The 16,448-nt window shown below is 42.9% G+C and overlaps 1 protein-coding gene across 1 annotated transcript in view; it reads right to left on the bottom strand.

Moving 5' to 3' along the window:
* Window positions 1-16,448, bottom strand: part of HEATR1 (HEAT repeat containing 1) — a 40,329-nt gene that overhangs the window by 659 nt on the left and 23,222 nt on the right. Inside the window, exons 23-44 of the mRNA XM_083432288.1 lie at window positions 15,449-15,688; window positions 15,105-15,236; window positions 14,336-14,442; window positions 13,276-13,419; window positions 12,861-12,976; window positions 12,536-12,657; window positions 11,182-11,310; window positions 9,980-10,213; window positions 9,433-9,559; window positions 8,797-8,963; window positions 7,849-7,895; window positions 6,981-7,104; window positions 6,596-6,736; window positions 5,978-6,273; window positions 5,563-5,713; window positions 5,293-5,451; window positions 4,590-4,724; window positions 3,957-4,061; window positions 3,680-3,848; window positions 2,107-2,267; window positions 995-1,153; window positions 158-266 (exon numbers count right to left, since the gene is read on the bottom strand). Of these exons, the coding sequence (XP_083288414.1) occupies window positions 158-266; window positions 995-1,153; window positions 2,107-2,267; window positions 3,680-3,848; window positions 3,957-4,061; window positions 4,590-4,724; window positions 5,293-5,451; window positions 5,563-5,713; window positions 5,978-6,273; window positions 6,596-6,736; window positions 6,981-7,104; window positions 7,849-7,895; window positions 8,797-8,963; window positions 9,433-9,559; window positions 9,980-10,213; window positions 11,182-11,310; window positions 12,536-12,657; window positions 12,861-12,976; window positions 13,276-13,419; window positions 14,336-14,442; window positions 15,105-15,236; window positions 15,449-15,688 (3,274 nt within the window). The remainder of the gene's footprint in view (window positions 1-157; window positions 267-994; window positions 1,154-2,106; window positions 2,268-3,679; window positions 3,849-3,956; window positions 4,062-4,589; window positions 4,725-5,292; window positions 5,452-5,562; window positions 5,714-5,977; window positions 6,274-6,595; window positions 6,737-6,980; window positions 7,105-7,848; window positions 7,896-8,796; window positions 8,964-9,432; window positions 9,560-9,979; window positions 10,214-11,181; window positions 11,311-12,535; window positions 12,658-12,860; window positions 12,977-13,275; window positions 13,420-14,335; window positions 14,443-15,104; window positions 15,237-15,448; window positions 15,689-16,448) is intronic.

Raw genomic sequence — 16,448 nt, 5'->3', positions numbered from 1 at the left:
GAAGTGCTTGTGGAACCTCAATGTGCAAACAGACTCGAGCATTTTCTATTAGGGCATATGGACTATCCTGAACCCAACTGAGGAAGGGTGTGAAAAGTGCAGCAACGGCGTCATTTAAAGTAAATTCTCACAGTGACAATAATATATGCTACGTTACCTTCCATAAGCTCTGCCAAGAAAGGAATAGACTCAGGAAGTAGTACCATGTAGTTCTCTCTTATTTTTTGTGCAAGTTCTAGCAAAGTTAACAAGGCAGCAAATCGAACCTAAAGGAAAAAGAGAGCAGCCAGTAGTATCACAGTGGGATGTGTTACTGCATTCGAACACCAAACTTCTCAAGAGGAAATGCTAAGCATAACAAGTTTCTGTGCACAAATTCAGAATCGCAGCTTTGCTGAAGTTATCATCCACCACACAACAGTCTGCTCCCTTACTTTAGTCACATGTTTTAGTAAATGTGTCCCACTGGCAGTTCAAGTTAAACCTACAAAGTTGTATCTAATGGTTGTGCAAGAAGAAGCAGAAAGCAGTTTGCAATAGCAATACTTCCCTCTACATGCACTTGAATTACCGTATTTTTCGCCCTATAGGACGCACTTTCCCCCCTCCAAAAACGAAGGGGAAATGTATGTGCGTCCTATGGGGTGAATGCAGGCTTTCGCTGAAGCCTGGAGAGCAAGGGGGGTCGGTGCGCACCGACCCCTCTTCGCACCTGGGGGGGAAATAATTTTTTCCCCTTTATTCCCCCCCCCCAAAAAAAACTAGGTGCGTCCTATGGGCTGGTGCGTCCTATGGGGCAAAAAATACGGTAAGTCTTCCACATGAAAAGCCTCTATAGACTGTAAACTGTTGCAATGCCGCTGCAGTGCAGGCAGGGGACTGTCCGAAATCAGGTTACATAACAACTGCATACCACTGACAGTCATTTGCCTTCTTAGTCACATCAGGGTGACTTAAATGCAGTATTATTTTATGACCCAACTCCGCCACATACCTTGGGTGATGCATGCCTCATCTTCAGCAAAATCTGATAGTTCAGTGGCTTCCACAGAGAGTCATCTGCCATTGCAACTGCAAACTGAGCTATGCATGGGATCAAGTGAGTTGTAACTCTCTCCTGGAACCTCTCTTCTCCCCCAAGCATATTTTCCAGCTATTTAGAGAAAACAAGTCACATGCACATGAAATAATTTATTTCCTTTTTTGTTTCGGACAGTTACAATATTGTGATAGCTAGCTTCCCTAGATTCCTTGCCAGTCACCTACAGTTTCTAGAATCCTCTGACACCTCTTCCTTGAAATCTCTGTCAACTAATGCGCCACCCCAGGCTGCATTTAATAGGAAGAAAAAAATGGGACTAAGCAAGAACACTGTCATGGATTGGCTGAACGCAGAGGAATGGTGGGAGGAACCAGCTGGGAAACCCCCAAGGGAAGAAGGCTCAGAGCCGGGGGGGAGAGGACTGGGAAGAGGAGGTGTCAGAAACTGAAGGGATAACGACTTAGTGAGCTGGGAGAGTTTGTGGCAGAAGTCCCGAATCGGAGGCAGAAGCTGAAGTAGGAGAGTGGGATGGGGGAGGCTAAGAGGCAGAGATGAGTCCAGTTGGTGAAGAGGCACAGATCGCTGCTGTAAGCAGAACCAGAGGAGGCATGAAAAGGGTGCAGAAAAGTTTGGCTGCACACAGGCAGTCTCTGATTGCCTAAGAAAAGCTCTGGTGAGGAGGTGGGGACTTTCAGTCTCGGCAACTTATGTTCATTGAGGAAGACTACTAGGAATGAGTTGCTCTGCTCATTAGGCATGACACTCAACCAAGTCTGTGGAGGTTGTGTTTTTTATAATAAAGAGTTAACTCCATCTCTGAACTGTGTGATTACTGACCAGCAAATTCCTGTGACGGATGCTATGGGCATGGCTTAAACTTGGTATAGTGCTTTGACAACAATGGAAAATTATGTAGCAGCCAAGTTCCCCCCCCCCTCATGTCCATACGTCTGATAGTTGAACGATAATGAAATGTATGATGTATAAAAGGGAAGACATTTAAAGGTACCCAACAAAAATGTCTGCAGTGCCCAACAGTTAAGCGAAAATACGTTCATCAATACCTGATTGACCAAAGGCATCATCAATGTTTCTGCTCTCTCTTTGCTGACAAAATGATGGGAATCAAAGAGGAAGATTTTGTGGAGACAATCAAGGATGAACTGTAGCAATAAACAGCTCTTTTCAGTGTTGTTCTCAGAGTCAAAGAAAGCTTCCTCTGCATCTGCAAAAAATAACAAGAGACCGAAATGAGGCACCATTGGCATTGCTTAACTACCAAAGTAATGCTTGCAGTGGCTACAATTTGCACAAGCCTCATTAGGAGAATATCACATGACATTAGCTGTATGGGCAGGCCAAGGTTAAAACTGCTAATTTATTCAATATATAGATATAAGCAACATCCAGCCTCTGATGCCTTGTTATGGCAAAACTATTGTGACCCACAGTGCGTGATACAGTGTGCCAGTGTTGTAGCTGGCTTCTAGTATATTATCCAGTGCATCAAGTTCCTGGTAATTACAACAGTAATTTAGAAAAAGCACACTTCTCAGGTTGCCATGAGACAGGAGACACCTACTTAGAGGGACTGTATCCTCTGATTCAACCACGGCAGATAGATATGATTTTAATGTGCTTTCCCTCTTCTAGTTCTTTCTGCCTTTGCTCAAAGCAGATGTGGTCTTCTCTTCCTTTTGAGCATAAACATTACTTTCAAAAATGCACACGTTTCTAGTGCTTAAGGCTGGCTTTAGAGAGCAAGGTCTCCTAAAGACTCAGTAGGTTGGGGAATGGCCAGGAAAGGAATATTATTTCAATTCTCCACAGCTTCCTATCCATCCCTACAGATCCGAGTCCTAAGTAATATCTTTCTAGACTATTTAGCAATATCTTGTGAGTTTCATTCCAGTGATATACCGTATTTTTCGCTCTATAGGACGCACCTTTCCCCCTCCAAAAATGAAGGGGAAATGTGTGTGCGTCCTATGGAGCGAATGCAGGCTTTCATTGAAGCCTGGAGAGCAAGAGGGCTTGCGGATAGCAGTCTGCAGCCCGGGGAGCGCAGTGCTGCGCACCCTGGGCTTTGGGCAGCTATCTGCAAGCCTTCGGAGCCCCGCCCCCAGCCCGGCAAGCTCCGGGAGCGAAGGCGAGATTGCGTGCAGCCTCGGCTAAAAGGGAAGCCAAGACAGCGAGCGGGATCCATCCCGCTTGCTGTCTTGGCTTCTGCCAAAGCCACGCGCAGCCTCTCCCGGCTGGAGAGGTTGTGCATGGCTAAAGAGGAAGCCAAGGATCCCACTGGCTGTCTTGGCTTCTTTGCTCTTTGGGGCTGGGGGGGGATTTTTTTTATTCCCCCCCCCAAAAAAAAACTAGGTGCGGCCTATGATCCGGTGCGCCCTATAGAGCGAAAAATACTGCATATGAAAATTATGACAAGGTGTTTAAAATAGTAGAAGTGGCATTGCCAAATACAAGGCCAATCATCTAACACTTGCATAGCTTTTGTAATTCCTGTGATGTATTCTGCTTCAATAATTTTGACTTTCCGGGCTGAGAAATCCTGGTTTTTGACTTGCAAAAAACTAATTAAAATGAGCAGCATTTTATTTACTGCATTCCAGAGTGTCTTCTTCCTACCTGTTTGGGAAGTATTGATCTGGTTCAGTGTGTCGGCAAATGGCTTCACTAAATGTCCAGCAAAGAGAGTGAAGAGTCCTTTGAGCTGCTCGGCAATGCAATCTGCCAGTCGGCAGAAAGTCAGCTGCCTCTCCCGAGAGGCACCCTCCGTTTTGGCCCAGTCAAAGAGCTGAAACAGAGAGAGGAATTTTAGTCTCTGTATAATAATAAAAATAATAATAATGATAGCCTGGGCGGCTTATAAATGGCTACGACAGCAATAGGACAGAACACCCACCTTGAAGAAGAATGGTCTAAAAGACATTTCAGAAAGCTTCATAACCATGCTGATTAAGCACTTAATAATATGAGCCTCCGTCTTCCCAATGTTCTCAAGGTCATCCTAGATGAAAACCGACAGTACCAATCAATACTACAATACTCACTTAATAGTCTATTGGTGAGATACAACGTAGTGAGAATGGGCTTCCATTCACGCAACAGGGCTTATCTTTTCTCTGCTCCCCACCCCCTCCGCACCTCCAAAAAAATTACCAAATCTTTACCAGAGAGTTGCAGGACCCTCTGGATTAGCTCAGGAGGCTGGAAGGGACAACAAGGCCTGTTGCTTAAGTGAACGTCCATTGTGCAAGCAGACTGCCACAACTGGATCCCATCTTGTGTCTTTACTATACTTAAACACACTTTAAAAAAAACAACCCAATAGCAATAACTGGCCAATATGTGACCATCTCTAAAAATGAAGAATCAGTGGGTGCAATCCTGCATGCAGTTGGGCTTCTTAAATTAGTCAGTTACTCAGCCTGGGTGCAGAACTGTGGCCAGAGCAATCAAAAAATAAGCTGAATACATCATGTAATGGGCAATTATTATAGCTTTGCATGTTCCCCAAAGACCTTCCATACACCACCTGAGAATGCTCAGCTCTGAAGTCCAAGGCCTTCAAGAAAAACGCTGTTAGCTCAGACTGATGGGCAGCTAGTGAATCTTTTTCTAGAATTACGATATGCTCCTTCAGAATATCCATAAGTGCACCTAGATTGCTCTAGAAAACAAAACAAGACCAAGTATATGATAGACATATATTTAAATTGGAACAAAACCTATTTTCTAAGATAACAGAAATAAACAAACATGGAAAAGGCATTTTCTTTCTGGAACATGGTTTCATCTGTATAGGAACAATCAGTATGAAAATGTTAGAACGAGAGGCTTCTTAGGTGACTAGCAATTATGAAATGTTTGCCTTATTTAAGATAATGGTGGTCCATCTTCTTTCATTATCCTTTAAGTTAGCATTTAAAAACAACAACCTGGAACCACTTGCCAAATATGAGAGAGTGTTAGAGCACAAGTGAAATATGTAAATTACAGCTAGAGCCTCTGGAAAGTAAAACCAGATCTTTGCAGATAGAATTCCCCCTCCTTAAACATAAAGTCACTTGGTTTCAAAACTGCACGATAAAACATTTTTTGGTTTAATATAAAATATGTCTACGTTTGTAAGTTTTATGTTGTGAACTGCCCTGAGATCTACGGATGAAGGGGCATACAAATTTAATAAATCATCATCATCATCATCTACCTAAGTGAAGAAGCAGAACACATCTAACCTTAGAAACAATTGCAATTTCACCATAACATTTCGTAACTGCTGGCAGAAGAACTCTCGGTGGAAGTGTCGTTGCCAGGGTGTTTTTCAGAGACGTCACACGTAGATTAACTTGAGACGAAGGGCCCATTTCAATGGCAATTCTTTCCAAACGGACCACCTAAAAGGCAGCAAATGTGCAGATCTAATTAGCTGCCAGAGAAGCAGCACAGATGATGTTGCTTGAGCAGTTCATAATTCCTCATAAACTGAAGAAAGACGTAAGACCCACCTGCAGCAAAATATCCTGGAGATACGGACTGAGAAAGCATGGCAAGGTTTCTACAACCTTCAATAGAGCGGTCACTGAGCTAAGCAAGTAAATTTCACTGGCAACCAACTCCTTTTTGTGTTTTAGTATTTTCAGCAATGCTGGCATTAGCCTGTAAATAACATATAGAGAAGATTAATTCACTCATTTCCAAACAGGTTGCTCGCCTGAAAAAAAAATTTCTACAGTTTTCAACTCAAATATATTTCTCCACAGGCTGTTTTAAAAGCAGAGTTATTCCATGGCCCACCTTGCAGAGTAGGCCATGGAATATTACTGAAATATTACTGAAAAATGGACATAATATGCTTTGAATATTCTAAAGTCCTACATAAACGCTAGATGCATTATTTACTGTACAAGTTCAAAGTGCTACCTTGGTAGGTGAGGTATGGCCTGTGCTTTCAGCACACAGGTGACCTCAGCTGCACAGAGCAAAGCACTTCCTGCGACGTTTCTTTCTTTCCTTTCCGAAGAAATCACATCGATGGCGGTTTTCAGCACAGGCACAAATGGCTCGTGCCTTTCTGGGCCGAAGCACTTGCACAGCAGCTTCAGGCTGAACAACGCCGTCTGCCTGTTGATGGCCTGCTCTGGCTCCCCGCTGGCCTCACTTGTATCATGCCGCACAACTGCGAGGAGATGGGGAACCAATTCTAACAGCAACTCAACCTGAAAAACAGAATTAGGCAGGCAAATCAATATTGACTAGGATTTCAGTGCCAAGTAAGGGATCATTGCTCCAAAGGCACAAATAAAGGGTGGACTGGCAATGTAAACATCCCATTTCCAAAGCCGAACACAAAGTCACGCTATACGTAAACGTATTTTCTTTCCCTTACAAGGCCTGTGAAATGCTTTTCTCAGAATCCTTGACCCTCTTCCCCTTTGTGCCATTTTTAAAAGCACATGGGTGGGGAAGGGATTTGGTTATTTGAGACAGCAAATTCCCATGGTAAGCGGGAAAAGAATCAGTGAGAAGAATGGGGGTTACTTGTGATTGCTGCCACTGTGTGCGTTGTTGCAGCTTATTGTTCAAGAGGTCCATGGCTTTGCGTCTCACAGAAGGCAGCGGGTTGGCCATCAGGCCTTGGATGACGGGGATGAAGGTTTCCGTTGGCATCAAGGCATTGACCTGGAAAGAAAGTAGCAGTGAAATGTACCATGCCAAAAAAAGGGAAGTTCCCACAGGTGTCGGGACTGCTTTCATTATGGGAAAAAACTAGGAAAAACAGGGTTCCTCCTTACTTTTTAAGTGTTGCAGCACCAACCCCCTGAGATCAACAGACAGATGAATCAGATAGGCACGCAGTGTGATGATGTTTGCTTGGTTTGCATGACAGCTCACATCAGCATCACCGTCAACCAAAGAAACTTACCTTATCCAGTACATCGTAGGACTTATTGAGCAGAGCTCTCCAAAATTTTGCTGTCTGCGTGTCGGCATTTTTTTCCACTGATTGTGCCACAGCATTGATGTAGCAAAGAACTTCTTCCAACAATCTGGATAAACAACAATAGTGACCACCATGAGCAAATGCAATCTCTCCATTTGGATGAAGGAAATTCAGCTGGGGCTTTTGCTGTTTCAGCTCTCCTTATAGGAGAAAGGCAACAGAACTGAATTATGGTGGTTAATTATATATACTATGAAAACCAAAGGACAATCACAGCATATTTTTTTTAAGCTTCCAGTCCTTCATGGCCAAAGAAAAAGTTGAACACCATGTTAACAGTTCTTTAAAATGTACTCATTACACAACATTAAAAATAAAATTCCCATATTTATTCTTCTCCTAACTGTGGCACAAGATTCATTACATGTTCCATTACCCAACCAACCACAGTGGTACCTCGGGTTAAGTACTTAATTCGTTCCGGAGGTCCGTTCTTAACCTGAAACTGTTCTTAACCTGAAGCACCACTTTAGCTAATGGGGCCTCCCACTGCCGCTGCGCAGCTGCTGCGTGATTTCTGTTCTCATCCTGAAGCAAAGTTCTTAACCCGAGGTACTATTTCTGGGTTAGTGGAGTCTGTAACCTGAAGCATATGTAACCTGAAGCGTATGTAACCTGAGGTACCACTGTATAGTTTCAGGTCATTTAGTAGATGCATATATGGGCCTGGGAAAGGAGGAGGCCTAGAGATAGTAACGTTAACCATATCACAGTCAAAAACTCACTTAAGAGTTGCCTACTTTTATACATCTGTGGTTATATTTGCACCCAAAGGGAAAACAATATGTACCTTTGCTCAAAGACCTTTAACTCCTCAGCATCTTCACATTCAACCACCTAGGTGATAAAGAAGGGAGAATTATCAACATGCTAGTGGAAATAAAACAGATCTGCTGCACGAGCCATTATAATGAGGTTCCCTTTGAGCTATTTCACAATATGTACAGCTGATAAAATCAGAGGGGAAGACCACTGGGCCAGAATCAATGAATGAGTCCTGCTAGCAGAAACCTGTGCAAGGATGTCTCCTCTCTGCACGCTCCCCAAATTGGTCAGGATGTGTCGGCAGAACCTCTAGAACAGCTTGTTGGTAGTGGGGAAGAAGGGGGATTGTTCCATCTAGCAAGCTGAAATGCAATGGAACAACTGCCATAGTGCTACATTGAATTCTTCTCCACTGTATGTGCCTTGCTTGGGTTCCCGACCTCCCTTCCCAAGACACCGAACCAGAAACCCCCCTATTATTGTAGTTTTCTCTTTATGTAAGCAGTCCTTAGGTAAAGGTAAAGGCACCCCTGACCATTAGGTCCAGTCGTGGCCGACTCTGGGGTTGCAGCGCTTATCTCGCTTTATTGGCTGAGGGAGCCGCCGTACAGCTTCCAGGTCATGTGGCCAGCAGGACTAAGCCGCTTCTGGCAAATCGGAGCAGCGCACGGAAACGCCGTTTACCTTCCCGCCAGAGCAGTACCTATTTATCTACTTGCACTTTGACGTGCTTCCGAACTGCTAGGTTGGCAGTCCTTGCTTACAGCCAAGTAAGGCATAACTACTGAATTTATTTTGTGCACAATGTCCAAGGTACACTTCCAGTTACTACCAGCAAACGCAGAATTTGAAGCTGCAGTCAAGAGGGGAAAAACATTTCTGTGCGCTTCATAGAAAATGATATTGATTACATGCAAATCCACAACTGGAAAAGGAACCACAGAAAGCCCTTCGAAAGTTCTGCGTGCCTTACCATTTTCACAAAACTGTGTGAAGCCAGGAGCTGTGACATGAAGGAGATGGACAGGAATTTGAAGTGCCTCAGCTGTTTGCCAGAGTGAGATTCCACATCAAAGAGCTCCGTTTCCTGCCTCTGTGGTTTTTTCTTGGGGAGCCTCGATTTCTTCTGCCCAGGGTCCTCTGTAAAAGTATCCAGCAAATAGCATTGATTTTCCAAAGCAAGAAAATGAGTTTTAACATCCCTATAAATTCTAGATTAAAAGATCTCACTTGGAGGCAGGGCATAGAGTCTTACATTTTTTTTGGGGGGGGGGGGAAGATGCGCAACTTGAAAAGCTGTTTTGTAATATGAATTAATTCTGAAAATTGAGGTACGCATGTTTTATTTGCTTAACTCTTATCTGGGTGCACACTGGGATGGTGAGGGTTCTTTGCAAAGTCCAGGGTGGCGGCAGCAGTATGAGCAGACAGGGCTTGGGATGTGGTGGGTAACAGAGTCAATCTCACCACTCCATAAGACTGCACTGTGAGTTTATGATTATGAACAGTGTCAGTAGGAATATTTGCATCTGGTTTCAATCCAATGGTTCTGCCCAACTGGATTGTATTTAGGCAAGAGGCGTGGAAGGGGGGGGGGGCTTGCAATTACCTTCTTTGTTCTCTGGCAGCTTTGTTAAATAGCCCAGGACTTTCATTAGACTCTGTAACTGTTGGATTACGCTAAATTCGCAGCATACGGAAATCCAGAATTCTGTATCAGTCTCCAAAACAGCATCCTGTGTAAGTAAGAAAATTTTGCGTAGGAGATGATTAGTAAGGGAGAAACTTGCATTATTTCAAAGAAGGAATTAGCCACCCACACCACACTTTCACTAAAAAAAAACCCCACACAGTATATACGACACAAAAACATAACCCTTCTACAATAATCATATCAGCAAAAGCATCAATAGCATATCAACAAAACTGGCTTATATTCCCCCCCCCCCAAAGTTCTGAAGGCCTGTTCGGAACAGCAGAATTGCACAATGTCTAAAAGAAAGCAGGGCTGACCTGCTGCCAGATTTCTACTGGCAAGGAGTTCCACAGGGAAGAGACTGTCACACTAAAAGGCTCAGCACAAGAGGCCACCAGTACCACCCCTTCAGACGATCAAGGTTTTAAACAAGGAATGTGCAACAGAAGACACCTCTTACCTTCTCCCCATTGGCTACTGCAGCCACAGATTTTGTCACATGCTGTTCGAACAACAAGACGAGAAGAATCCAGAGAAACCGCTCCCCTCCCAAAGTGCTTATCAGCTGCTCTAGGATTGGGAGGCGCCGATGCTCAGGCACGTGAGGCAAAGCATCCACAAACACACGGATTATTTTAACTACCACCCCTTCCACATTCCCTGGAGTTTCTGAAGAACCGCCATCCTCCTCGGCCTACAAAGGAAACATTTAAAGAATTAACATGTACGTACAAACTGCAACCTGAACAGAATTTTGCTGTAGGCCATAGAAAAACCAGGCCTTCCCCAAACACAAAGGAAAACCCCAAGTTGCAATTGCAGCAGGAATACTTCAATATATGATCATGTTCAAAAAGACCTGGAGTAGGGATTATCCATTTTAAAAAGGCATCAGTGTGCTTGTGTGTGCTAATGGTGAGTCCTGGAGGCAAGAAGCCAGTAGGAGAAGGGAAGTCAGGCCTGATTCAAGACTCGAGAGAACAGTATAACTTGTTGAATACCCAGGTGCACTTGACTGTACAGGCGTAGCCAACTTGGTCTTGCCCTCCAGATCAGTTGGACTACAGTTCCCATCATCCCTGACCACTCACAACAGCCAGAGGGTACCACATTGACTCCCCCTAATGTTTATCTTGCACTGGGAAAATACAGAACCTCCAGAGAGGACTTGCAGGGCATAAGGCTCAGTACAATTTCAAGCCAGAAGATGGTTTTCTAGTAACAATTATTTTCTGAATTCCACTTTTGCAAGATGTTTGGATTAGGTTAGACTAGGTAGCCACTTAAAGACAGAGTGAATCACTGGAAAGAAAGTTCTAATATGAACGCCGCAATGTATTGTTTTCCTGAAGTTACTTGCCCTGTGCTATTTAACCACCACTATCCTTCTTATCAAGAATAATCTACCCTCTGGCTGCACAGTTCCTCCATTCTTGTACCATGTACAGTATTTGTACCATGTAAAATTTTATTCTGGGTTGACTACCATAGACACTAAAAGTACATTCAGCACCATTTTTTTTACTGATTCTATAAAAAATGGGTTGGGGGGTCTATATCAAATATGGAAAACTGCACTAAATAATTTTTAATGGAAAGTTAGCCAGCAAGGTATTTCTTAAGGTATTTCGGTGACCCATTCCCAGATTTGAATTAGCTCACCTGTATAAGAGCAGGAATGACCATCTTCACTGTCTTATTAATCACTTGGAAACTGTAAGCATCATCCAGTCGCATGACATTTGCCCCCATGAAGGTGAAAATGGGCATGATGTTGTGCAGCACTTTACCCTGGAGAAGAGAAATCAGTCACTCACACAACACATTGGAATTTGTGGGTTTTTCTTCAAGTATTCAATCCTGCAATGCACTTTTGTTTTGCAGTTAAAAATGGTGGGAATCTTAGGTGAGAGAGACACACAGTGGAAGTTGCTCCTGGGACCAGTCACCACAAGAAAGGAGAGAAAGGTTCGGATAGTTTACTGTTGCAGAAGATAAGGCTAAGTAAACCAGTTATGGATGTAGCCATATACAGTTTGTGGGCTTTCACAGATGCAGGTATATACAAGTACAAAGTATCACTTGCTCCAAATAAACCCCAGCAATTCAAGACATAACAAGAAACAGACTCCAACTCACAGCAACAAACACTACTGAGCTGACATACATTAATCACAGATATAGTCAGGGCACTAGGCTATTTACCATAGCAACTAGACCAACTGACCTTGCACCTGCGATTAGCTCATCCATGGGGTGATTTATGCTCATGAAGGAAATTAACCCCTTCTCATGACCCGTTACTCCTTCCTTTCTACTGAAAAATTAAGTGAGTGGTTCCAAATGGCTTTATGAGAACTGGCCATCTTTTCCTACATTTGTACAACCCATCACAGCAAGACAGTGAACCTATCTTGGCAGCAAAAGTTTCTGCATTTCTTTTTTTAAAAAACACCATAGGTGCTGCTGGGTAAACACAGAAATATGTGGCATAGAGATGGGCCCTCCCATCTACCAATACAAGGCTTGCTGAGTTTCCTGCTGCTGTGAGAGGAGGACAGCATTTATTATGAAGCAGAAGAAAGCAAAAGTAGCTCTTCAACACTGCATCATTAAGAGGCAAGTGTTATTCAGAACAGAGAAGTGACAAGTCTGTGTCCAGAAACTAAAACAATGGTTCTGGGAGAATTCAGGGATTGATGGAGTACGGGGTAGAGGAGAGTGAGATTTGGGGTGGTCAGGGTGGTTCAAAGAAGGCTGTGACAATGACATCATCAGATTTGAAGGAGGCAACTTGAAAAGCAAAAATGGGAAGCTGTTTCAAGCATAGGAATGGCTGAGGAAAGAGATCAGATTTAGAATCAATGCACAAAGGAACACCAGAAGACTATCTTTTTTTTAAAAAAAAAAGGAGTGGAGGGGTGAGAGTCTTGCTTCTTCTTAGAAACCAATTTCAATTCCATTCCCTGATAACAGCCATGAGGAGGAGGAGGAAAAAGGCAGAGCCTATACTCACAGGAAACATTCCTGCAGTTGCACCCAGCAAGAGCAAGGCATGGTGATGGGTCTGAGGCATCTCTGAAACCCGGATGCACTGGACTACCAGCTCGACATTGAACTTCTCTTCATCAAGGATACCTCAAAAAGCAAAGCAAAGACTGAAAGCACAGCCAGGCTTAATTCAATATCATAAACAAGCCTTGTTATACCTATATTCACATGCCAATATATGATGTTTTCGTACTAACCACCTTTTTTATTTTTTAAAGGCATAAGTGTATATAAAGCCTGGGGCAAGCTTTCATACATGGGATCCAAAACTAAACGTCTTTTTTCTTTACCTGCTTTTATCCTGGTACCATCTGGGGACAGTTTCTGGCAAATGTTCAACAGACCACCAAGTACCAGCTGCTTTGTGTATTCCAGATTTTCATGTTCTGCGGAAGGTTCCAGGCACCTGGTAATTCAGAAAGACAGTTAAAAAGCAATGATGGAGAATAGCAGCCTTTGTAGGATAGCGATCAGAAGGTGGCTATTTGGCAACTGCTGAGTCACCAGGTACATATATACTGGTTTGGGACACATCCATGACAGGGGGCGAGGTAGAGAATCTCCATCAGGTCCCTTTATTTTTCTGACCAGTCTCCACAGGGGGGTGGCATGTGGGAAGGCTCTGGTGCTATGAGGCCCTCACATGTAAGGGCTGGATGGTCCCCCTTTATGGTTCTGCCACCCTCTAAAGTAAAACATCGTTACCTAGCCAGCAAGCTGAAGAGAGTAGGTATCAGAGCTTGTGGGTGTTTGAGCTTCTTCTTGTGTTGCAGCAATTCCAGGATAAGCGTGACTCTGTGCCAGTTCAGACTGCTTTCTTCTTGTCCACATTCCTGGTCCTGAACTTTTCTGAAAGATGGAGAAAAAGAAGAGATTTACTTCCATTTATAGAAGCTTAGCCCATCAATTCTAAAAGAAACTGTTTCTCTGAATAAAAACCCATATAAAATACAATAATGGTCCATGAAGAACTAGCACACCAAAGCGAAACTTCATTGTAATCGAGACTGGACTGGATGCCTACATGATACAAAAGTGTTCACAGTATCTAAAAATTGTTAATCGGTCCTATTAGGTTGGGGACACTACAGCGAAGGTTCTGCCCAGATTCCCATCATTTATCACCTTATTAAATGAATCTTAAGTGAGCAATGTCAATAAACTCAAAAAGTAGATGGGTCACAAATGGGAAGAAAGGCAACTGGACAATCTTGCCAGTTCAATGTACAGTCGTTGATTCTCAAACAGAATGCATTCCGTAAGTCTATTCAACTTCCAAAATGTTCGGAAACCAAAGCGCGGCTTCCGATTGGCTGCATAAATATCCCTGGATATATGTGCTATTTTTCAGTTTTAGGACTGTCCCGCTTGCATGGAGTTAGCATCAGCTGCTTTTATGGGGCTATTTGGATAGGAGAGGCAAGACACAGAGCAACCTCCGAATCAATGCAAGGACCACCTCAATGAGTAGGATCTTCATCAATCTTGGCCCAATCCTGCTGAGATTTGGGAGGCACCTACTGCCTGTTTCCAGAAACAAGAGAAGACATTTTTGTTCCAATGGGCTTTCCTTGCTAGATAAATGGATCATAGCCATGAGTGTCTATTTTGTTTTAGTTTAGCTGTTTTTTGCTGCTTTTCTTGCACATTGCCTTGAGATAACTGTGTAGAAGGTGATTAATAAATTATTCTTAATATTAATCATGTTAATTCATGAATGCACACAGATTTGCAAATGGCTTTTACGTGTTCTGTTGCCTTGTACCTCTGCTGCTGCATCTTCTGCCTTCTTGTCTGGTGAACAGTAGCCACATTCTTAGTTTTCGGTAAAGGTTCCAATTCCACACTAACTTGCTCAGCATCAACTGAAATCTAAACATTATACAAGAAAGAAATATTTGGATGATTTTATAGAGACATGGTATCCCTTCATCACATACTCAACAGAACACAAAGTACAGTGACATCCACCGGACTCACACTTACAGCTTTAGAATAATGTTCCCCTGTAAGATTTTGCATTTTGGGGAAGGGAGGCAGGGAGGAAGGCACTTGTTATAGAGGTGGGGAATATATTTTTATGTTCTTTTTTAAAATTAGTTAAAAGCATTTTTTTTAAAAAAAAAAGGAAAAAAGATTTGCTCTTTGAGCACAACTCAAAGACAATCAAAGAGCTCCATACTTATATGGAAACAGCAACTTTGTTAAATACATTTATATTTATTTGCTTTGAAAGGAGAAACTGCTATGAAAAACTTCCCCGCAATATTATTTTTTGCTTTACAATGACACATATGCACACACTCAAATATGCAGGACTATTTCTGGACTATTGTTCTAATAACTGTTCCATGCTTTTAATCTCATAATTTAGCACTCATGCAGTAGTTAGTTTTCATGGAGACCAAGTTGAGAGCAACACAATATGCAATTTATACAGTGTAAACACAATCATCCTACCATGATTGTATATAGACTAATTCCAAATAGCAAGAGGATACTCTCATTATCCCAAGAGATTAAGACCACCTTACCCCTTTAAAAACACTGCCGATGGTCTGTGCACAAAGTGGATTTTTGCAATTTAGCAGTAAATCAAACAAAACTCCCAATATCTTTTGTTGAACCTTCCCATCTGGCAATGCGGCAAAGAATGGTTTTGTAATCTAGAAATGACAAAAAGGGCATAATTTGTGTAAAAACATTCCTTTGTATTCATTTTGCTCACATCCTGAAAGAAAAGGATCCGTGCTATTCCTGCTTTACAGATGTTGGTAAATGGGGGTGGGTGAAGAGGAACTTTCCTGTTTTTAAAGGTTCAACATACTGAATTCCACCGGGAAGAACTACGGGGACTCTCAACCGGCCCCTCTCTCACCTGCCCAAGAGCTCTAATCTGGAAAGTCAATCCTTTGTAGACTTCCTGTGAGACGTGCAGAGCTTTGATGAACAAATCCAGACAGCGCTGATTTGTGCAGAGGAGGGCAGCCGAATGCTCATTGTACTTCCCAAGGATGAGATGCAGAAGAAGAGCTTCATCTTTTAACATCCCCTCCGATCCCTTAAGAGCTTTCTCCAATAATCGATCCAGGACAGGCAGCAGGTGAGAAAGTACCATCTGAAAGTAGAAAAGGTGTTCAAGATCAACTCTCTCTTTAACAAGCATTCAGAAATATGTATTTTACATTCAAAGGGCATAGAGTCGTGCAACAGAAGTACCCGAAAGGCAAAATATTCAAAATATTTATGGGTCACCAACCCTATTGGGCCCATGGAAACATCTTCAAAATGAAGAAACTGCCATGGATACCTTTTCACCCACCCCACTCAACCTATTATATTGGCAACAAAAGAATGTTTCTTTCAAGGCTTATTTCAGCAGGTGGAGAGGACCCTGTGGGTGTAAGAGAAGCCTCTGAGTTCACATATGGGTCCAGGGTGCCATGCTGGTGACCCCAGATGTAGACTCCTAAGAGAAAAGTTCAGAAGAGGGTCAAGGTTGGCTGATCCCAAAGGAGTTACACATGTGTTATTCCCTTGCTACATATGCTTCAGTTTGGCATATTTGGCAAACTGTTGGAAAAATTAGAAGCACACACACAGAGCCTAATTTCCATACTTTGGATTTTAATTTGCAATGTAAAGGGCACTCCAAAGGAGCATCGCAGTTTACCACACAGTGATTTGAAGTAGCGATACAGCAGTTGCAGGAACAGACAGAACAAAACTTAGCTCCCCGCCTCCCCATATTTCTACATCTTAGTTTAGAATGCAAAATTTGCATTTACAGTCAAACCCTGGTTGTTGAACACAATCCGTTCTGGAAGTCTGTTCAGCTCCCAAAACATTCCACAACCGAGGTGCAGCTTCCGATTGGT

The sequence above is a fragment of the Podarcis tiliguerta genome, assembly GCF_965153285.1.
Source record: "Podarcis tiliguerta genome assembly, chromosome: 3".
In the NCBI taxonomy this organism is placed as follows: Eukaryota; Metazoa; Chordata; class Lepidosauria; order Squamata; family Lacertidae; genus Podarcis; species Podarcis tiliguerta.
Note: the sequence above shows the minus strand (reverse complement) of the source record. Positions and strands in the feature narration are given on the sequence as shown.